General features: G+C 39.8%; 1 protein-coding gene across 13 annotated transcripts in view; it reads right to left on the bottom strand.

Moving 5' to 3' along the window:
* LOC148654505 (ELKS/Rab6-interacting/CAST family member 1) overlaps positions 1-24,137 on the bottom strand; it is a 341,414-nt gene that overhangs the window by 237,163 nt on the left and 80,114 nt on the right. For 9 of the 13 annotated variants that reach the window (XM_088646780.1, XM_088646779.1, XM_088646777.1 and 6 more), the window contains exons 4-8: positions 10,244-10,318; positions 9,271-9,426; positions 8,118-8,201; positions 5,143-5,310; positions 1,348-1,515 (exon numbers count right to left, since the gene is read on the bottom strand). In XM_088646780.1, the coding sequence (XP_088502906.1) occupies positions 1,348-1,515; positions 5,143-5,310; positions 8,118-8,201; positions 9,271-9,426; positions 10,244-10,318 (651 nt within the window). The remainder of the gene's footprint in view (positions 1-1,347; positions 1,516-5,142; positions 5,311-8,117; positions 8,202-9,270; positions 9,427-10,243; positions 10,319-24,137) is intronic. The other 4 variants (XM_088646783.1, XM_088646786.1, XM_088646787.1 and 1 more) reach the window with 1 other exon arrangement.

The raw sequence follows: 24,137 nt of genomic DNA, 5'->3' as shown, positions 1-24,137 counted from the left end.
AACATTTACTTCAGTGAAGGTTTGGTTTGCTATAAATCTCACACTCTGGACAGGAAATTATTCTCCAATTGGGCAGATAGTTAAAACATTAGACCAACTGTGTAACTGAGAATGTGGTTGTAAAAACTATAAGAAACAGGGCCTCCTGAGATTGAGACCCCTGAACTACTTGTTTGTCTACAGCTTCCCACTTGAACCTTTGAAGTAATATTCAGTGTACCGTATATATATATAGTTATTTCTCTTACAACCTGCAAAGTTATGGAAATGCTTTTCCAATTTGAAAACCGCAAACCATCAAGAGAAAGGTGGATCAAAAAGGTAATTTGTACACTAACTGCAGAAGTTATTGCCCAGGTGCACAAAGGGTCTCTCAACATCATCTGGACCAAATGAGTGAACAATTTATTCTATAAAGGATGAGCATACCTTTACAAAATATCATTTGTGAAAAATGTTTTTTTAACATAAGCTCTGAATAAACTAAACATGAAAATCCTGATTATTAAATAGACAAGAAAGTGTACAAACCCTTTTTATAAAAAAAATGGAATCAACAGTTCTATATTACAATATACCGAACCCCAATGGACTCACATAATGTTTTAACGACCTAGCTTTCTAGCAACAGCTCCTGTACTTGTTCAAGTAGCTCATGCTCTTCCAGCTTGTCCACTTTTTAGAGCCAATCATCTCTTGACATGCTACAAGTGCTACAGTGCTTTACAGGGGAGGCAGCACTGATTGGAAGAGCAGCATGTCTCTTGCTGACATCACTGCAAGCCTGCGCCAAGAAGGTGAGTGCTCAGTCAATGCTTGGAAAATTCCAGTTTCAGTCTAGTGTCATGGCCCACCAATGTGAAGGGGTAGCCAGATTAATAACAAGGTTACTACAGACCAACAAACCGTACCTAATACAAAATATAAATAAACTGTCTGACCACCTACTTTGAACTACAGACTACCTACAGTATATTGCAAACACTACTAAAGGAAATAACTCACTGGAAAATATGCCTGACCATGTATGTTACCTCTATATCCTTTTAAGAAGAACATTACAGTTACTCAGTTACTCAGATAATTAAATGATCACACCTGGGTAGCTGGTTCCATACTCCCACAACCCTTTGGGTAAGAGCATTATATTCTTAAATACAATTACTAATGTTGACAGATCCTTCCAGAAGAGCCTCTGGTACAATCAGAACTTGTGAAAACTGTTACAGGATGTGAACAGATAGGAACTTTGTACTCAGAAATCAGAAACTCCACCACAGGGTGGAGAACACATCTTCCCTCTTCCCTTCTCACGCACACAGATGTGTCACAAGTTTGACAGCCCACCTTTTTCTGCAGGACGTTCACTTTGCGCTCCTTGACATCGAGCATGTCCTTGAGGTCGTGGATCTCCCCGTTGAGCGTCCCCTTCTCCTCCGCCATCTCCTGGATCTGCTTGGTCTTTTTGTTCAGCATGGTCTCCTTCTCCTCCAGACGCAGCCGCAAGGCATCCACCTGCCAACGGCGCAGAGCACAGCTCAACAAAGCTTGCGGACGCTGCCAGGGACAAGGCTAAGGCATGCAGATCTACATGCTTCTGCTGGGATTCTCTCTAGACAGCCCTCCCTAGATAACTCCACCATGCCTAATGACAAGTCTTCTGCAGTGGAAGAGTTCTACACGGTCTAGATTTCAGAGGGAGGTGGTGTCACTTCTCTGTCTCAGCGCGTGAGTCCTCCTTCTAAATTGCTACTACTATCACGCTCAACATCCTCACTGACATAAGAAATCCAACTCACGGCACTCACGGACACCGAACACAAACAACGCCACTGCCTAGACAGCAGGTATCTGCGCCACACTAAAAATATCGGACCTCTACCGCAGCCACGTTTTACACTATCTAGCTTTGAAAGATGTCACTTCTGTATCTGCACTGTTACTCAAGAACCGCAGTCGCAACCAGAGGACTGCGATCATCTATACTTTCTGCACTAACTTGCTGGAATATGGCCATGTTTTGTACTCTCGGTTTGAGTTTACTCTTAGAACCGCTCTTTGTGCTTGGGGTATCTGTGCTATAATCACTGATTATCAGTAATTTTTCAAAGAAACATTCAGACTTATCTTAGATTCTGTGTTGCTCACCATGTATGTCTGCCTTCACTATTACGACAGCTCCCAAAGGATTCAAAAAATGAAGGATGCCAGCTTTTCAAACTTTGTTAGTAGGAGTGTACTGTACAATCCTGTCTTTCCACAAATTATATGAAAACCTCTCCAGAGAACAATGGGAGAATGGGGGATAGGCATTCCCAAAGCTTATAGAACTGTTTTATTCACACAGGTGTCATGACCAAAAAGTAATATGCTCTTGCAGAATAATATATTAAATTCAATATGAATGAAAGATCATAGGTCCCACATAGCTGCTTGGTTAATCATCTTTGCCTCATATCCAGATGCACTTATTTGGGCCCAAATGATGCAACTCCCATGAAATCTGTGAGTCAGAAAGAAGCACAGGAAGGGAACCACATGCATTTCACAGGAAGGACTGCACTTGCCTGTATCCGAGACTGTGCAATGAAAGAAACAGTTCTGGACAAGGCCATTTCAATTACATCTTTATTTTATGGGAGTCGTTCAGGTCTGCTTAACATTATATTTATTGAAAGTAATGAACATAAAGCAAAAGCACACATTATATTATCTCATTGTTTTCCTTTTCAACTAGGCAGCTGATTCACATTTTCCTCAAGGTTTTTTATTAGGGGGGAATTAACACTATTATGTTAGCCCCTTGTTCTGCGTAGCACTAGCAACAAGAGGCTTTTCCTTATTCCAAATATTTAATGTTTGCTTCAAAAGGTTTCATACCTGGTCTTAATGTATATATCAAAATACTGCACCACTGGGTAAAACTTACACTGGATTACACTTTTAAAAAAACAATTTGTGAAGACTTAGAAAAATATTAGACTATTCAGCCCTGTAAAGGTGCAGCAAAAGTCTTATAAGAACATAAGAACATATGAACACAGTAATTCGGTGACTTACAACTTAATCCAAAAAAACAGCTGTTTCTTGACAGCTCCAATAATGTCAACACTTTGGGTGGGTATTTCTTTAGGGAAAACAGTCATTTCAACTTTAAGTCAGCCTCTAAATGTTCACTGGCAAACCTGTGTTTGCAATTCAAAACTCAGAAGAAGACTTCACTACCCCTATTTATCTAATCCCAGATCATCTTCACAAAAGACGGTCAAAATTAAATTAAAGTGCTCTGATTGAATCTACTGAATGGACGGATTTTAAAAGAAATCAGATTTTAGATTTTTAAAAGGTTAACTTGAGTTAAAAGCTCTGTACAGATAAATGTAATTTCTTCACTGACACCAGAGAAAAAGCCTTTTTTTCCTATTTTCATATCGTACACTGTAATACTTATGCATGGAACTAACTGGCAGCTAATACAATGAAATATTTAAAATCACATGCCTGGGTCAGTAGGGAAAGAATTTCAGTCTCTGGTGGGCAGAATATCCCATTTCTATTGCAGAGCTGTCTTGTGTTCTGCTGTTTTAAAAGTGCTTTCCTATCACTGGGCTCAGCTTGTCTCCTGTCAGCCTCTACACAGCAGAGAGGCCAGGATGAGCTCAGTCCTTCACAAAGGCCTGTTGAGTGGCAGGGCACTCTGCACTCTTGCGCCATGCCGAGCTCAATGAGAGAACAAGGGCGCTTCAGTGGAGAGCCGCATCAATCAGTCGCCACCGGGAAACTCTCTGCTCCTCAACATGCATGGCCAGGAGTCAGCTTTTCACAGCCCTGTGAGGGCAGGCTTTCCTCAACGCTCCTCTAAGTGAATCAAAAGGAGTGTACAATTCCCCCTCATTTGCTCCATGCAGCTCAACATGTAGTAGCTCTTTGAGTTCATGGGTCCCATTAATGCAGAACCCTTCTCTAATGCAATGAACAGCAAAGCTAGCTCCACGAAAATGCATAGCATAACGTTTGCTCCATTTCTTCTGCTGATAAAAAAGAACCCAGTCAAGCCAGGGGCAGGAAGCAAATTAAACTGTCAGCGCTGTTCTGACAGTTTAATTTGCTTTCATAAAATCTGGAGGAACTCTAGAGTACAGGTTTCTGGGAAAAAAACAACAGCTTTGCTATATTTAAAACAATAAAAGACAGTATGGAGCTGCTGAATATGTAAAAAAAAAGCATAAAGTGCTTTATTATTAACATTTCATTTCAATTACTCAATATTGCATTTTGAAGCCAAAATGAACATAAAAACGCAAAATAAATATTGAAAATGAGAAAATCATATTACACACTTGGTAACACAACATCTCCACCTGGTGGACTACAGATACAAGAAAGACAATATAAATAGCAGAATAATGCAGCATACAACAAAATGTACTGGTGGACAAAGTGATATTATATATATTAGTTCAAGCAGGTACAGTAGCTGTGTCATCATGCGAAGGCTGCAAAGGAACATATCGAAAAGAACAAGTTAAAGGTTTATTCCAGGCTGAAAAGAGAAGAAAGGAAACAAAACGTTTCGGCTGTGGAGCCTTCTTCGGGTGTGAGGGCTCCCCAGCCAAAACGTTTTGCTTCCTTTCTTCTTTTCAGCCTGGAATCAACCTTTAACTTGTTCTTTTCTATATACACTTGTTTGTGTCTTTCATACCTAAATGAGAGTAGCAGAAACTTTGGCCTTAAGAGAATTTCTACATCTGGTGTATGCTGCCCTTTTAAATTAATTGCAAAACCTAATCATTCACACAGAAACCACTCAGTCAGAAGTGCACTGTTGCACAGTCAGCGCAAGGAAAATGCGAATCCTTGCTTTGATAAAGAGCTTTTCAAAGAATACCAAAGTGCGTTATCCCTAGGGAGGGAGCCACTTCAATCATCACAGCCTGGTGACATAAGACAGATATTATACACCAGCAGCACCTATACACCCCAGATCAGGTTATAAAATGAGCACCAATTGAAATAAGGGGTGACTTTTGGCAGGCCAGGTTGTACAAGCCCAGAGGCCCTTTTCGAAAAGTGGGTGCGTTAATAAACAAGAAGTTAGAAGCAGCACAGTGCCCCCAGTGCCAATAAGAAGTCTGGACGTACCTCAGTTTGCAAGATGGCAGCCCTCTGCTCCTTGGCAGTAAGAGACTCCTTCAGCACCTCAATGTGCTGCTTGCTGTCAGAGAACTGGTTGGTCAACGTCTCCAACTTTGTCTGCAGACCCAGCAGCTCCGTGTCCTTCCGCGACAACTCCTGCTTCACCTGGTCGATCTGCAGTGGGTGAAGACGGACCCCCATCAACACCCGATTCACTTCTCAGCTACCCACACCAGCACCCCGATAGGATTCATCCCTTTGCCTCACCCGGCCCACTTTGTCTCCAAGGCCAGATCGTACCAGGAAAAGTCTGAGCTATACTGACAGCTATACTGATAAAGTTTGTAACATCTTCGAAAACTGTCCAGAGGCACCAGAGAAGATCAAGAGTATACTGGCCTGGTATTAGTTTCTCTTTGAACTCCCTACCAAAATTGCAGATGTCTTACTCACTTTCAAGAGAGCATCCCTGAGCTTTCTAGCCACTTTTCAGAAACCCTTCCAGTGTGGGCAAGAGGCTTTAGAAATCTCTAACCATGTTATAGATCTAAAACACTTCAAAAATAAAAATATATGTATTACTTAGTTCTTGACTTCTTAAAACCATTTTCTCTTGTAAACTCCAAAGGTTTGGTTCACTCATCTGTGAGGTGCAGTCACGTAAGAACCAGCAAAAATAGTTTGACGTGAAAACAGAATGTTTTTCTAGATATACATACAGTAGCAGTTCCTCAACAATGTGTTACTTATACATATATTTTGGAATAAAAAAATACAGACATAATTCCAGTTATATTGTGCGTAACTGTGACACGAATATTGATCAGAGATTTAAAGTCACCTGAGGAAATGTAACGATGCTAGAGTGTGTCTCTTTGGGAAGACTTGCAAGATGAATGGTAGGTAAACATTACTTGGAATACAGGGGGCTGTTGTGATTCAATATTACTTCCAGACTTCCTCCACTGTTTTTATATCTCCAGGCTACAGAGATTTTTGGTACTGTCATATGAAGCAAAACCTGGGACATGGCTTTGAAGGGGCACATACTGATCAATTAACAACAATTAATAAACAGTAAGATAGTGAAGGAGCAGGGGTGTAACTGGTGTTGAAAAGAGAATCAGAAGATCAAAATCACTTTACTCCTAAATCTGTGGTGACATTCAAATGTGGACAAACGAATGTGATGTTTTTCCTATTTTGAGTAAGCCTCCTTATTCATTACCTAAACTTTGAAAATTTTAAGATTGATTCTGGGTAAGAAATGAGAATCATCTAGATCTTAAATGTAAAATGAAGAGGTTATTTGGTACATCTCAAGCAAAAACATGAAGGAATCTTCATCAGAAATGGGAGGTGCCTCATGCTGATATGGAAACCTATGACATATACAGTAGGGGACTCTTTTACATCTGTATCTTCATGTTCAGTCAGATGCATAGAATGAAATACTATTCCACTGATTAAATAATCCAATTCTAAATGCATAGTATTACATGTAAGATGAAATGTCATCTTTAGTATCCACCTCTTCTGCTGTAAACAGGATGCCTTACTGTATACGAAAATACTTCTAAATAGGATGTAGTATGAGCAGAATTGTATATTATAAAGAATATGGTTTTAGCTTGGTCTTCTAATTACATACAATGAGAGAAATATTCCTAAACATTTAAAATATAATAACTGCAACCTCATGCACATCAATTTTTAAAAGTTAACCTGACCCAGAACTGAAATGAATATGGCTGAGCATATGATATAACTGTCATTAAAGACGATGCAGCACAATGGACTGGGATCAAGACCCACTCCCCAAAAAGTCAGTTCTGTGAAGTCTGTTAGTACAGGCCTCCCAGGTATGGAAAAATTTAAATAAACCTAGAAAAAGCTGAAAATAAAAGACAAAAATACAGAGACACAAAAACCAAACAAACTTGATTAGGCCATATTCATTCATGTTTGAGTGGGGTTTTTTAAAAAAAATCAACAATATGATTTCCAAATCTCTTCTAATATATTTTAAAACTGTGTTAAAAACAGCAATTAAACAGTGACACTGCTGAGGCAAATGTCTAGAAATACAGCCCCAAATAAATAATTTATTACATGCAGGACACACACATTAGGAGACATCTACTGTGAATCTACAGTCTCACCGATGAAAAGCTGTGATACCACAGCAAGAAGCAGCTAAAAAGCCAAGTGATCATTAGTATTTACAGTACAGCTCTATCAGCGTGAGAGAAAGGGAGAGATAAAAGGAACAGAGAAAGTGCTAAGAAATCTACCATGAGAAGAATGCCAGCTTCACTTAACTTATGCAAGGGAGAGCTCTGCTTTCCTAGCCTGGGAGACATCTGCCCAGATGAGCAACCTGATCAAGCAATAAACTAGACTGCATGTAAATTCACAAACTGCACTGAAACACAGATAAGCAGGCGTAAAATGTCTTTGTTTTTTATAGGTCGCTCATTTCTTTTGACTAGTGCTGTATTTTTAAATATCATGATGCTTGGTCAGACTCTTATTTCCGTGTACCATGCAAGGTCTTGAGTAAACAGATATTTTTAGCCTCGTTTCAGGAATGCAACTATTTCTCTTGTTTCATAATGAAAAGCTAAACCAGACGAGAACAAGTACACTGTGTCTAGTGACCTAAATAACTGGAACATTGCCGGTCCCAGTGCTGTTCCGTGCCAACCCCACAGGCCTGGAAAGAGACCCAGACGAGGCTTAAATTTGGCAACTGCACTCCCAGGAGTTTGCGTTTTTCACCGTGGTACACTGAGTAATTAGGAGAATTGTATTTTTTGTACACCAATAGATGCAAGGAAATGGAATGCACCTCAGAGTTGTACATTATTCCTCAGTAAGAAGGCAGAGCTCTTCCTTTCCATGAACAAAAAGCAAGAGAGCTGGCACTTGTTCTCTCTCCCATGATGCGCCGCATACACAGGAAGTCTTACTGCAGAGACCTCGAGCTGCAGGTCAGCCGCCCCCTTTCTCAGTTCCTCCCCCAGGGCCTCTTTCTGATTTAGCTCCTCCTTCAGCTGCTCTACCTGCCAGGACAGGGGTCACTACAGTATTACTGCAACAAGAACCAGGGCAGCAGCAAGCCAGCCCTTATCCACCAAGCAGGCACTGGGCCACCCAAGCAAGCAGCTCTAGCACTCAGGTGCCAGAAACAGCTAAAGGTGACTTCATTTTTTAATTGGCGTGGGACTTCAGGTCAGGTGCAGAGCACCAGTTAGGGCTCTGGAGTCATAACTGGAAGGCTGTGGGTTTGAATGCAGGTGCTCCTAGTCCCAGGAGTACTGGCTGTACTTGAGAACAATGCCACTTAGATTGCTTCAGTAAAACGTTTGGCTGTAAAAACGGGCAAAGACGTAAGTGGCTTTGGATTAAAAAACATCAGCCAAATAAGAATTAAAAATGAATTAATAATTGATCAGATGGCATGGCACACTTCTACAGGCATCAAACAAGCAAAACAAACGTTTGATTTCTGCATTACATTAACAACATTTAATGATTCATTAAATGATGTGTTCTGGTAAGATAGAGCTATAAGAATCTGAAACAACATATAACATAAGTTCTTAAAATGTCTACAACTAAACTGTACAATAACAAGGACGATTTTTTTGAAAAAGGAAAAAACGCAACAACGTAGGTGGCTATTTGAGTGGAAATTTCCAATCCAGCAAGCATCCACCGGGCGTCAAACAATGCTGCAGTTGTTTCCCAAGGATAAAAAGAAAAACATGAAAATAAAAATGGAACAGAAGTCAGGAACTTGAACATCACATGCACAAACAATTCAGAGCACAGTTCTGACACCTTATGAACTTTATCAAAAGAGCTTCTGATGAAAGAAACAGGGTGAGAGGAGCAGGCTAGTTTAGAAGGAAACAGAATTCCTAAAAAACACGAAAAGTAGGAACTGGATTCTGACAGGGTAAGAGTGGAGAATGTGACAGATGAAAAGGGAAGCCATTCACCTCCCTTAGTGGTTTGAATCAGAGTACTTATTACTCAGAGCTATTTTAACATGGCAGTACTGATGAACTGAATGCCTACTCCGCAAAGTTGTTTCAGAACCATGATTCACATTCAGTGCACCATTACCTTATTCTTCATGAACTTGGAATGGCTGCGGTACACCTCCATCTGCTTCATCTCCTCCTCCCGCTCCTCAGTGCTCAGGGCGCCATTTGACTTCAGCATCTGAACCTCCTCCTCCAGGTCCCGCAGGCCACGCTCCAAGGAGTTGATCTTAGAGTCCTGGGACAGATACACAGAGAGAGGACTCGGATGTCAACACTGCTCTCGCTGTATGGGTCCAGTCTGATAAACCTTGGGACTCCTTTCGAGACCCTAGCTGAAAGCTCAATTCCAAGTACCCCACACATTAAACACCCTCAAATATAGGTCACTACCTCTTTCCCTTAGTAGGCATACCTTCAGCACAGTCAGGCAATCCACTAAAATTATCAAGGACCTACACAAACCATACTGTGTAATCCAACATCTTATTAAGCGGCCTGAATCAGAAGAATATCTCTGATTTAATGTGGGAAAGGGAGAAAGGAAATTGTCAACACTTGGTGATAGTTCAGTGCCAATCCAGAGAGGTTCTAATTAGAGCTGTGGTACAACCTGTCCTAACTAACAGGAGCTGCCTAATTGAAAATCTGTCTATGGGTTGTTGGATTCCATGTGAGAAATTTTAGGGCTTAACACTGTGAAGATAGTGTAACTAAAGCATCATATTTGCCAGTTTGTTCTCATTTAAGGAACAGCCTATACTGAAAATCCAATTAGGAAGCAAACAAGCAAGGAGAAAACTCAGATTACCAGGATCCCACCGGTCTCCTGGTGTTTTTAGTAAGGAAATGGAAAAACATATCTTGGATGATATTTCACACTTTGAGGAAAATGTTATATTTGAAACAGGCATATTGATTATAAAGACCTGTAAGTGAGTAGTTGGAGTGAATTAAGTCTTTTTTTCACCTGGTGATCAATGTGTGTGTGAGATATACTGTATAGCAACATGTTAAACCCTTCTGCTGGGCTGCCCACTTGCATGCAGACTCACCTTCATCTCAATGACGGTCTGCAGAGCCTTAGTTTTGGCGGATTCAGGGGCACCTTCAAACCGTCGGTGAAGCTCCTGTGTGGAGAAAAACAGCTAAGTCCATCAGTACTGGGACAGAAGCAGCACTTGCAAACTGAAGCAACAAAGAGTGTGGCTCAGAAACATATCACATTAGAAAACAATCATTTCAATTGTGACTTTAAGGCACTTTTGAAAGTGATTGATCTTTTATGGCCATACCTCACCCAGCATTCTACAATAAAAATAAAATGCTCAAAAGGTATTAAAAGGCATTTGACTAGAAGATATTAAAACTGAACTATCATTAAAATTTAATTAATTAACAGCATTGCTTACAATGTTGCACTTAAGCGTGTAACTTGAATCACAGAGCAGTATGCAGTTCTGACTATCACTTTGACATGACACTTAACTTTCTCCACAACTGTCCATTTGAAAAAATCCCATCTTTATCTCGCATGTAACTTTCTCTTGTAAGACTCTGGGTTTTATGGTTTTCCTGAGAGAAAATAAACTAAACAGCAACTAAAGTAACAGAAAATAATGCTGCCTTTGGGCACTTTTCAAAAGGAGACACTCCTTACCTATCTATTCCGATCTATTATCAAGTATTTGTATCTCCTACTGAGGTAAAAATTGCTCTTAATGTTTAGAAGCATTAAGCTGTAATTACTACTAGGATTTTATAACATCAAAGAGTAAAAATGCATAAGAGCACAAACTAATCTATTATCAGAAGAGTAAAAACAAATCAAAACATGCGGCATGATCTTCAATAGCATACGTGTAAAACAACTGATATTAAGACACACCGTCAAATGTACACAGTGGTGCGAAAAATGACAGCAGTTTAATTTGCTGGTTATAGCTTAATCCCCATCATTCTTATATTGCTTGTCTGCCACTCAGGAGTGGGTTAGCCATTGTCTGAGGGGCGTTGTATATGTTCAAGAGCACATTCAGGACGGCCCTCCAAGATCACTTCACAGTGATGACAAGAAATAATTAATAATAATTGCTTACACTTATATAGCGCTTTTCTGGACACTCCACTCAAAGCGCTTTACAGGTAATGGGGACTCCATTACCCCCCCCACCCCCACCAATGTGCAGCCCCACCTGGATGATGCGACGACAGCCATAGTGCGCCAGAACGCTCACCACACATCAGCTAAAATAAAGTAAAACTTCACCCTACCCTACCACCACAGCCCAAGGGGCTATAGTAGGTATAAAATGTGTTTACCCTGAGAGAATGACAGGGTGCTTTGCCGATTTCGAGAGTTGTTTCTACGTGTCGTAATCTGACGTGTTCTCAGGGATTAGAGAAGTCCTGGAAGATCTGACAAGAACACCTGTAACCTGTAAGTTGATGTCACCATTTTACCCACCTCTATATAATAAATATAACAAAAAAATTGATATAAAAACAAAAACATTTTTCTAATGCGTCTTCCTGAGATTTAGCCACAGTGGAGGGTCAGAGGGACACCTCTGCCTGTGTACCCATCACCATGGGCAACGCTGTGGCAGGGAGGGGCAGAAGTGCCTCCTGCAGATATGACCAGAGCTCTGGGAGCAGCAACAGGGGGCACAAAGGCCTTCGCCAGCTGTGAGGCACAGCAGTCCAACATGCACGAGCAGCAGGAATAGGAGGCAACTGAGTTTCAATTTGTTGTTGCTCCATGAGAAATAAACATCTACAGCTGCACAGTTTGCCTGTATTCTGTGCCAACATCCCTGCATTTTAAACCATTTGCATCTTCTTTTTATTCAGGTGGCTAGCTGCATCAGCATGCATAGGCTGCAAAGGAACAAGTAAAGGTTTATTCCATGCTGAAAAAAAGAAGAAAGAAAACAACGTTTCGGCCGTGGAGCCTTCTTCAGGTGCGAGCTTCTTTATTCAGCTTCTTATGGTATTAAACACCAACAGTGTAATGCCTCACTGCCAGTGTATCTCGAAAATCTTACTTTGTAGTACCAGCTTACTATCCCAGCAAGATAGGAATAATAATTTAAAAAGCCATTCAAGAGACCTCGCCACCTGCCTGCGAGGAAGGTGTTTTTGTCTCAGAAACCCAGTCGTGTGTCCCTCAGCCTCTGCAAAACCTTCAAGCGCTCCTCCAATCTGACTCTGTCTCATGCAGCCTGTTGTGCAATTTTGGCAACAAAAATAAACAGACCAAGCATAAGGATGTCCTTAAAAATAATTATGTGGATTACAGTTCACGCAATACAAACCATGAGTACCGTACACAGGAAAACACATTCAGGAGCAGAGTGCTAGCTGACAGTTTTCACCACTTTGTGTAAAAGCTTTCTTCTTCATCATATATCAAATATCAACATATACTTATGCAGACTTCTGAGTTATTTATTCTCATTCTGCACATTTTCCACATGAGGTAATCAGAATTAATTTAGACTAACTGCTGGAATTAATCTTACAAATTCTTTTCAAGATCTACCAGGCCTCCATCTTTTTAAATTACTGTTTTGGGCTTGGATAATATCTCATTTCTTATAGCATGGGAATATGCCATTCTCTTCACATTCTTTAAGAGCTCTGTGTCACTTCTATGGCACTGAGCCAGAAACTGCAAGCAGCATTATTCTCAATATGTTCTGACCAATACATTGAGCAACTTCAACAGGATCTTCCTGGAGTGTTTTTCTACAATCATCTGCATTACAATAATTGGTTTCCTAATTATTTCTGAATGTCTAGATGATAAATCACTGCAACACTATTTTTTTTTCCCTGAGAGTAATGTGCCACAGACATTCCACTTACAAGCAATGTTTGCTTTTCCCCAATTCTCAGCATTCAACACATTCATTGTCTCTGTACTAGTCCATTCTAACGCCCAAAACTGATAGTAACAAAATAACTATGTACAGTAATTATCTTTACATGAAAAATATCACCAACAGTTCTCTTCAATGTAATGATCATACAGTAGCACTTGACTTTGTCACCCACTTTGTTCATGCATTTGTATGACAGACCCTTATACAACAAAGGTGGCCCCAAGGTCTGCTCACAAAATCTCATGATGGTCTAAACCTATCCTAACGCATCCCAACAGCTTGCTATCGTAGTTGTTAATACAGTATATGCTGTCTGTCCAAACTCACAGATTAACAAATTGTGGAAACTGGCTAGTGTAGCTCAGAGATGCTGCACTGCCTATGAGAACTACAATTCCCATAAACCACCTGTTCCTGAAGTGTGTCTTTGTCATGAGTCACTAATGTCCATGTCAATCCCGATGTCCTGCTCCAGCCTGGTACACTCAACTGTGATGCTCTGTTGTGACAGGGGGACACTGAGAATCCAGTAACACAGGACCCCTTGTTTAAAGCTTTATTTTCTAAAACAATGAGAAATTACAATAGGAGGGTTTCCTGATGTTTTCTCAGGATAGCACAGGAAACAAATTCTGCAGTGGATAGCTAGGAATTAACTATCAGTATATTCAAGGATGCTGCTTCCCACTACTGTGCCACTACTGTGTCAAATGATAACAGTGACAAAAACAAATCAAGCCCCAGCTGTTGGATTTTCTCCCTTTTCAGTCTAAAAACAACAAAAAGAATCAGCACTTCATTATTAACGTGCTAACTCTTTTTCTACCAAAACAATGTTTAATCACACCCATGTGAAAGTATGTATTTCTACACACTTCACAAATTCATTAAAAAATGCCAAATGATTCAGCCCTGTGGATATTTACAGGTCATGTAAAGGTTGAATAGTGGCATCTAGTGGCACGTCATGTGTAATTGCATCCATTTCTCCAGCTGTCCTGCCTCACACCCTGTCTAATATTTGTTGACACTATGGCAAATGTGTTGCTATTCCATTTAAATAAGTTCTTGAGTCAAAAATCTGAAGATCCCTTTCTCAATTTTCTTCAAAAATCCGAAAGGGACATGAGACGCCCACGGATGACATGTTCATGCCTCTGCATTTTTTCCAGGGACAGAAGACCATCATGAGACTGGTTAGTTTTACGCAGCTGATCATGTGTTACTGCAGCAGTAATCTCATCAATGCCTGAGGAACAGCAAGGTTAGATGTTCAGTATGTCTGTGATTGGCCAAGGAGTCAGTGGTGTGAATATCCCATCTGTGGAATTATGACTGAATGCTTCTAAATCAGAATCCCCACTAAAAGGTCTTGTAATGTGTGAATTTGCACCTTGAGACACCACAACTGGTTTTGCAAGACCCACACTAGGTCTCTGACAGAATCCAGTCTCTGGTATCAGAATCTGGGTTCCATTCTATTGCTTACCCATAACACTAATAAAGTGTATGAAAACATTACATTCAGAGTATGGGCTCATATTTTAATCAATGAATAACATTATCTTATAGAACTGGCTGGGTTTTATGAAGAGCAGCCTGATCTTGTAACACAGGCCATCATCAGTTGATTTGATGTAAGCAACACAGATGCCACAACTTCATCAAAGAAATTCCTTCACTTGACCTCAAATATGCTCATGTTGAAAAACACTACTTTCTTGTGATCAAAACTTAGAGCTTCTTGGAACAGCACTGCATAATGCAAAAATTTGATGAAACGTTAATTTTGTGGATATAAACTCAGTAGCAATCATATATACATTAATCATTATAAATTATTATATGAGCCTTATAAACTGAAACTTAAAAAACAGTTTTTTTTATCTTAAACATCAAATTTTAATTTATTGAATGTACACTGATCACATTACAAATTTTAAGATAACTTCACACCTCAGGTGGAGCCACCAGTATATGCAGAAATTGTTATTTGGTGCTTAATAGATCAAAGTTTGGATATTGTCTATAAATCTCAGACTAAAAGACCATTTGAATTGCACACTAAATTATATATACAATATAAATACAAATTAAAAGCAAAGTTTAGTAGTTAAAGTAAAAGAATATTGATTGCTATCTGCTTTGTCCTACAACCACAACTGTGACGCTATATATTGTAGAAATTGTGTACTATATATGTGTTCAGAGAAAAGAAAATGGAGACCTGAAAAAAAATTGTTCTTTAAGTAAAGGGTTTTCTTTAACTATTTCCAGTGCTCTTGGTAGATTCGAGATGTATAGGCCACTTAGGGTAGATTTTTATGTAAAAGAAGGACTACGTTTAAACCTCAGATTCCTAGTCTTCTCCCACATACTGTACAGTAGGTGGCAACATCAGAAAGATACACACATTTTGGGGTAGTCACTTGGATATACACTTCTTATGAAAGTACTATGGGTCAAAATGCCTTTACAAACTACCCTTAAACTCACTACTTTAAGACTCAGAACTCTATGGCAGACATTTTTTTTTAACTTAGTATATACAGTATATTGAATGCACAGCAAAACGTAAATACAAATTGAAATTTATGAAACAATGTAGACTTTTGATAAGCTTTAAAGTTTTAACAACTGATCTCTCTGCTGTTACCCTATTGATGAAAATTATGTATAGATCTTCAAACTTGGAGCACAATTAAAAACAAAACAAGTCAGTCTGGTGCTCAAGATATAGGATATCTCTCCTCAAGGAATAACACTTTGCATTCATTAAACCAGTTTGAAGGCTCCACAGCCAAAATGTTGCGTTTTCTTTTTCAGCATGGAATAAACCTATTACTTGTTCCTTTGAAGCAGTTGATGCAGCTTCCCACCTGAAATATTTGCATTTTAGTTGTACAACTTAATTACATTTATACAGCATTCAACCCAAAGAATTCCAAAGTGATTTACATATAAGAGGTGAAAATACTTCGCTAACCACATACTTTAGGTGATATACTGCAGACATTTTTGTGCCTGCAGAAGCACTATACAGTATTGCAGAAAGAGAAATGAGAAAAGGCTTCATCGGTTCCAGTTTATTTAAGGGGGAACTTAAACAGTGTTCAAGCCCAGAGTGGGTTTAAGCCAGGACACCAAGCACCAACAGTGCTCAAACAGTGCCATGGGATCTTAAATGACCAAGTAGCCTGGACCTTAGTTTAATGTCTCACTCGAATGACAGTACGTACTGTACTACAGCAGAGTGTCCCCAGTCACCATATTGGGGCATTCGTTTTGGAAATTCTGGTCCAGAATCCAGTGACAGCTATTGGTCCACCAACATCACTTGAAGTAGTAATCTGGTTTGCATTAGAAAATCCCATTGCATCTCCCATCCTAGTATCAACGAGGTTCTGCCTTGCATAGCTTCTGAGACTTGATGAGCTCAGACTACAAAGTGGTCTCATTGCTGCCAGTACTAACTAGGACATTTCATGTTTTTCATTTTGTCAAGCATGCAAGAGAAGTTAAAAAAATAATCCACAGGTTATATAAAAGTCCTAATTCGGATTAAAATGTGATCAGAAGCTTGCCATCAATGATGATGATTATGTACAGTACAACACAAGAAGCTGTGGGCACAAAAATTGAATCTGGCATCGTCACCACAAGAAAGAAATAAAAACAGAATTCAGTCAAGAATTCAGCATTCTTCTAATGCTTGGCCAGGAAGCACCTCTTTTGCACAGTACTTCCTTAATATGTTCAAGTGACCACACAATTACCCTGAGCTTCTAAACCTTGCTACATTAAATTCTTCAGTGGTATAAATTATTATTTGTAGATAGTACATAACTGATAGACAGCACAGTGTTGCAATGCTTAGAGGTTTCTATGTTTTCCCCCATCTTCATGTGGGTTACCACCAGGTGGAAAAATGGCCCTGGTGTGTGTTTGTGTCCGTGTCCTGCAATTGACTGGCATCCTGTCCAGGGAGTATCCTACCTTACACCCATTGCTTGCTGGGTTAGGCTCCAGCTCTCCTACCCCCTTACTGGATAAAGTGGTTAGAAGATGGATGGATGGATATGTTGTTTACTCTGACCAACCAGTAACTTTTTGCTAGTTACTGGAACGTTCTTTTTTAAAAAATTGCCAGAAATTGAAGTACCTGTTCAGAAATATGTGCCATAACATGATTTATTTAGCAACATAGCCTCTCCAGTTGTACTGTGGATAAAGCTTTCATAAAATGGAGTGGATGGATAGTTAATTGATCCCCGGATCTCATCCAGAAATGCTCTTGAAAGAAGCCTGGGTATCAACCTCAATAGCATGGCAGTGTAGTTTGTTCCATACTCCCACTACTACATGAAGAGATACTGAGTTGTCAGAAGGTTGTGAGACCCAAACCTATGCCTTCTGAAGCATCTACTGCATGATCAACACAAGTAACTTATCCTTCACAACTACAGTGTGACACTGTATAATAGCAGCTCTCATAGCTCTTGTGTTCTGGGTTTAATTCAGGCCTTGACAACCCTTCTGTGTGGAGTTTACATGTACACTTACTGTACGTCAATGTGGTTTTTCTCCACATGTAATCTCTTTTCTTCCCACAGTGTAAAAGCATTCTGTCCAGGTTAAATGGCATCAGTAAATTGCCCCCTGTTTATGTGTGCATACCCTGCACTACTGTGCTATCTGGAGTATAGTTCTACCTTGTGTCCTCTGCCTGTAGGGTTTGGCTCGGACTCACTTAAACACTTTTTGAATAAGCTGGAACGATAAACCTAAATGTATTCTACAAATAGTGTGAACCTTCTTAACAGTTCAATTATATCAAAGTATACAGGATGATTTACAGTATTAAGATAATTTTGTGAGTGATTCTTGTAAAACTCTTGTGAATTGTTTTGTTAATGATTCTTGTGAAACTCCTATGACTTCTTTCACCCATGAATATGTAGATTTTGAGTATTAAAGTATCTTATTTAAAATAGTTCAGGTGGGTAGCTGCTTCAGCATGCGTAGGCTGCAAAGGAACAAGAGATAGGTTTATTCCATGCTGAAAAAAGGGAGAAAGAAAACACAATGTTTCGGCCGTGGAGCCTTCTTCAGGTGTGAGGTGTTTTAAATATCTTATTTAAAATATACAGGAAAAGAAGTGTGTACATCATTTCAATTTTTTTTTTACAAAACATTTCGAATGGCACATAACAATGTCACAAATTAATAATTAATTAATTTTACATGTTCCTGGCAAGTTCTCAATGTGAAACCATAGCAAAGCAACCTGCGATCATGTAAGAAAGACTACAGAAACTAAAATTATCCTGCAGCTAGGATCACACCTTCCCCCTTCTCTCAACGACTAATTTTCTTCTAAATTCTCTCTATTCATTGGAGGTTTCATTTCACACCTCTCTTCACCCATCCTGACTTCACACTACCTGATTGGCCACTCTGTCAGTCCCCTGCTCCCGCCTCTCGCTCCTCCAGCTTTTGTTCTCCCACTACATTACCTTTGCTTACTGCCCTGTCTTTCTCACACCTGATGAAGGCTCCACGGCCTAAACGTTTTTTTCTTTCTTCTCTTTTCAGCATGGAATAAACCTATTACTTGTTTCTTTGCAGCCTAGGCATGCTGACGCAGCTTCCCACCTGAACTACTGTGATACTGTATTTTGTTTTACCAAGTCACACCACTAGGTGGCAATATTCCCAAGCGCTGTTCGCTGTCCGGCGGCAGAGAATACAGAGTGACGGTGTTCACTGCCGCCTCATCTCACAGGCTCCTCATAGCTGACAAAGCAGTACTGATCGTGTGCGCCCTGGTGATGTCTCACAGTACTGACACTTCACAAGAAAGGTTCTTTTATATAAGTAGCAGCCAAGAACAAAATATTCTCCAACAGCAATCAAAATTAAGAATGCATGCATGGCAGACTTTTTTGTCTGCTGAGTAGACTGAACACTTTAGTAATTAAAGTTCTGAATCCATTTATAAAAATCTTCAAAGACTTGAAAGCAAATAAATTCAGTATTCATTTTTTTGAAGACAGACCTATATAATGGAATGTATACTAAAAACAAATTAAACTGTTTTCTTTAAATTTTGAAAGCTGAGAGACCACTAGGCAATTTAATAATAATAATAATAATAATTGCTTATTGCTTATATAGCACTTTTCTGGACACTCCACTCAAAGCGCTTTACAGGTAATGGGGACGCCCCTCCACCACCACCAGTGTGCAGCCCCACCTGGATGATGCGACGGCAGCCATAGTGCGCCAGAACGCTCACCACACAACAGCTATCAGTGGGGAGGAGAGCAGTGATGAAGACAATTCGTAGATGAGAGATTACACAGATTTACACAGATGAGAGTGCTTCCCTCTGTCTGTGACTGAGTGAAAGAGTGACTGATTTTAGAGGTGGAGTGGGCATCTCATAAGGATGCCCCCCGGTCGGCTTCCGCTGGAGCTGTTCCGGGCTCGTCCCACTGGGCGGAGACCCCGTGGCAGACCCAGGACACACTGGAGGGATTATATCTCTCGGCTGGCTTGGGGGCACCTGGGGATCCCCCAGGAGGAGCTGAAATCCGTTGCTGCGGACAGGGAAATGTGGGCTGATCTACTCGGCTTGCTGCAACCTCGACCCTCAACAGGAAAAGCGGAGTGAAAATGGATGGATGGAAAATTACTGTAAACAACCACAAAATTTGTTCAATATACCTGTGAGCAATAATAGTGGTTCTCATGATTTCATAATAAATACATTTGTTTCCGTAAGGTCCCTCTCTTAGTGAATTTCAAGCAAAGAATCAACCATGAACCCCAATGGCAACTCAGGGATATACAGTGCAGTAGTTTATATACTCAGAGATATAGAGTGCAGTAGTTTCATTTCCTGGTGCACCAAAAGGTCAAGTTCACAGGCAGTGCCACCTTCTCTGACTTACTGTACGAAAACCATTGCAGGAGGACCCAGTGTGAGTGGTGTCCAGCTTCATCAGTCAAAGGTACCTCTGCAATGACTCATGAAAATGGACTGGAAGTGTTTCTTTCCCAGGTGAAGGGAGTTTTTGATCACCCATGTGTTAAATTCTCAGTCAGAACTTAATTCTGCAATGGTGGAAAAACAGCGTTTACCACATTTATGGATCACACATCTTTTCCTTGGATGAAATCTAACAAAGAAACACGTTTGATTCTGGCCCTACAAAAACCCTTAATCATTAAGGAGCTGAAGGTACCTAGACACTGCCTAAATGATGTTATCCTTCCAAACTGAGTAGTCGGGCAAGGAGAAAACTGGTGAAGGATGCCTTTGTAAAGCCAATAGCGTCTTTGAAAGTTACAGAGTTTGGACAGGAGAAAATGTTCATGGGTCAACATTATCACAGAAACTTCATAAAGGGGGTATATCTGAAACTGAAAAAATAAAACATCTCAAAGCTTTGAAAAGGTCCAAGAACTACTAATCCCTAAGCCTGAAGAGTTTGAGCAGATCAGTCCAAGAGAATGGGCAAATATTGCACTAAGCTAATGTGCAAAGATAGTACACTTTTACTTATCCAAGAAGATCTGTGGCTTGTTTCCACCAAATACTGAGTTCAGGTGTCTGAATACTAATGCAATCAACATTTTAAAGTTTTTTTTCTCTTTAGGTTTTGCCAATATACAGTATATATTGTAATTTATCATTACCTTTAGAAGCCATCAGTTTGAGCTCTGTGGCTTTGAATAATAATTTAAAAAATGTGTATGCATGCATTATTTTGTAATTTTATAAAAATAGGACAACAGAGGTTCAGAATACTTTATCAATTCACTGAGTGACAGACAGCTCATACACTCTTTTTACCTCTCTCTGTCAAAATACAGTAGCTTCTCTGCAAACCTGTGTGATTTATTAAAACGTGTGAAAGCACTGTACTGTGACCCTACTTGTCACTTATTGAGTGATAATTAAGAGCTCACAAGCAGGTGTATCAACTAATGCATAGGAACAAATTTAGAGCAAAAAAAACTTCTCTTTTCTATTTCAAGACACTTCCTCTGAACTGTATGGCAGTAAGACCATCTTGGTGGTACCCTAAAGTGCGTTTTAAATGATGCACCCATCTAAAGATTAATTATTTCAGTATAAAAATAGACATACTGAGCATTAAAATAAATTAAAACGGTAATATGTTCCCAACGTTACCAGGAAAACTATATTTTTTGTAGCAGGCACACTGACATTTTCTTGACCCGACACGACCTAGATAAATTCATTATGTTGACAAACATTTGTCATCAACAGGGCTGATCAGCAGGCTGTCTACTGTGGAAGTCACAGGCTAGCAGTGTGTGGCCACCACTGGAAGCCATACAAGCTGTACATCTGTGACGCACGCTCTGCTCCAGGTTGCAGATGCTCTCTTGTGGGATTTTGTCCCACGTCTCCCATAGAGCTTTGTCAAGTATGTATCTGTTTACTGGTTTTAAACCCTACTTGCTTAGTCAACCCCAGGTCATTCCACAAATTTGTACTGCCATATTGTAACATCACTACTGTTGTCTCCTCATCTCACAAGAAAGCCGTTGTTATATGGGCAGCGTGAAAATGTGTGCCGTTTCCTGCTGGAATCGCGTCGAGTTCGGATGATCCCCCAGGAAGGGCAGCAGGTGAGGTCCCAGAACTTGATCAGTGTAGCTCCTTAATCTTTGAAAGGTCTGAAAACGACTGTAGTTGTATCAATAATCCCCAAAACAGAAGAACTTGAGCAAATCTGCCAAGTAGTATGGGAAACAATTGCATTAAGCCAATATGCAAAGTTAGTAGACTCTTACCCAAGAAGACTTATTGGTGTTTGTAATTGCTGCCACCAATATTTGTTTCCACCAAATACTGTGTTCATGTGTCTGAATATTTAAGGTTTTTATCTTTAGTTTTTGTTGATACAAGTGGAGTGATATACAAGTGAAGGTCTGTAGAAACTAGATACACCTGCCCAGATCATCACACTGGGAGCCCCCCTATCGATCGGTCTGAAGCACTGAAGTATGTCTATATCACATTCACCGACGTCCACAAGGACATCACCAAACCTTGATTAACTGTTGAAAAGGACTTGGCTCCACTGCAAGTGAATCCATCGGAAGTATTGCTCCAAAATATCAACAGCACAAAGTCTTTGTCCTCTTAAGAAGTGGGGCATATGGTTCTTTTTTTATTTTCTTTCTTGATTTTCACCAGACTTCACTTGTGCCTAATCAACTCTCCCATTACTGATTTGGAGCTTATACAATGGTCAAAGTCACCGTGTTATGGTGAGTCACAAATGATCAATTAATCAAAATGATGCCAAAAAAAATTAATACCCAGGATCTAAAAAACTTATTTTTTCTCCAAAACACCCCTACATAAATACAGTGATATTTTTATTTGATTGTGATGCTTATATTACATAACAACGATCTGAAGATTAAAACCATCTCTGATTTAGCATGTTTAAGTTACATCACTAGGTGGCACTCAACCCAGCTAATAACAGTTAATGGCTGTCTGGCACCTGAGAGGAATACAGAGCAAAGCCGTTAACTGATGTGTACTCTCACCGCCTTCAGAACCGCTGCACCGCATACAGAAAAAATAACAATCACCTCTTCTACAACAGGTCTCAATGCAGAATACCAAACCATTTTTACTTTGCCACACTTCTAATTATATTCCCTGGAGGATTTCAGACTCAATCCTGCCAGGCTAAAGTATATATGATGTGATGTGCCACATGGGTCACAACCATTAATGTAAATGGCTAAGATAGACTGAGCTTTGCAAGAGATTCCAAACGAAAAACAATTCAACAAAACTATAACTCCTACAAACAAGCAATTGTGTAATACATTACATTAACCCAAATTTTGCATAAACCAGCATAGTCTTTTACTGTAGGTGACAGTTTTCTAAATCTTAAAGGAATTGTAAAAACAGTACCATGGTTCAAATGTCTTGAACTGTATCAAAATAAGTTTTGAGCATCCCAACTCTAATAGTATTCAGTCAAATATACACAGGATTTTGAAATGGTGCTATGTTGATGATCTTACAGATTTTTCTAAGCATTACCAGGTCACAGCCTTTTTTCCCTGTAAAGCCACAGGACTTAAAACTTTTCAGCAGCACTATATTAATCAAAGCTGTTCAAATAATCTTACATCTGGTGCTTCTGTAGGAACTGAGGCGCAGTTTATCAAAAGCCTCTCTGCTGTCTGGGCTGTTTCTATAGCAACCACACACAATCCATCCATTACTGCCTGAGAAATCACTCTGCTGCTCACAATAATGGTACCTGTTCACTTTTGTGTTGTCTGCTTATTTACTAATTGTAAATCCTTCATGAAGGGTAATCGTGGCTTCCTTTGACACTTAAGAAGTTTATTTTCAGAGTATAGCAGGAAGGTGCATGTGTGTATACAGTATGCTTGTACTCAGGGATTTAAACTAGCACAGTGCAGGTTTTTATTATAAGAGCCTGGTGTGTGACTGATAAAAACAGGGCCAAACATGCAGTACGCAGTGCATGAAATTGAGTGGTCTGACAATATTATATATTGAGATATGTTTCTCATTGGTATTATTATTGTATTTGATCACTGTCATATCAATAGTATAACATTCAATGATACAAGCATTATTGCATACCATTTTCACCAATCACGCTATCCCTTTAACATGCTGTTACTATTACGATTTTGGTAATAATATAGTTCTTTCCGGGGACTCTCTGCCAAAAGAGAGGGGCGTGCACATGAAGAGCAAGTTAAGCCTTATAGTGCAGACAACACTGGTTCAAGCCTCACATAAGTCATTAATCACCTATAGCCTATGATTGGCCTGGTGCTGCTCAGGTAGAATGGGCTATAACCAGATGGGCTTTCCTCAAGATGCACGACATCACTTCCTGTGAACCACCCAGCACGTGCCAGCTAGAGGTAACATGAGTGAGAAATGCACCACTCCTCCATTCAGTGATACCTTCAGCAAGGCCGAGAATGCAGCATGTCTGACAAACATTTC

This window comes from Lepisosteus platostomus, chromosome 9 (assembly GCF_059453375.1).
Source record: "Lepisosteus platostomus isolate fLepPlt1 chromosome 9, fLepPlt1.hap1, whole genome shotgun sequence".
Lineage (NCBI taxonomy): Eukaryota > Metazoa > Chordata > Actinopteri > Semionotiformes > Lepisosteidae > Lepisosteus > Lepisosteus platostomus.
The sequence above is the reverse complement of the archived record's forward strand: the minus strand, read 5'-3'. Positions and strand labels throughout refer to the sequence as shown.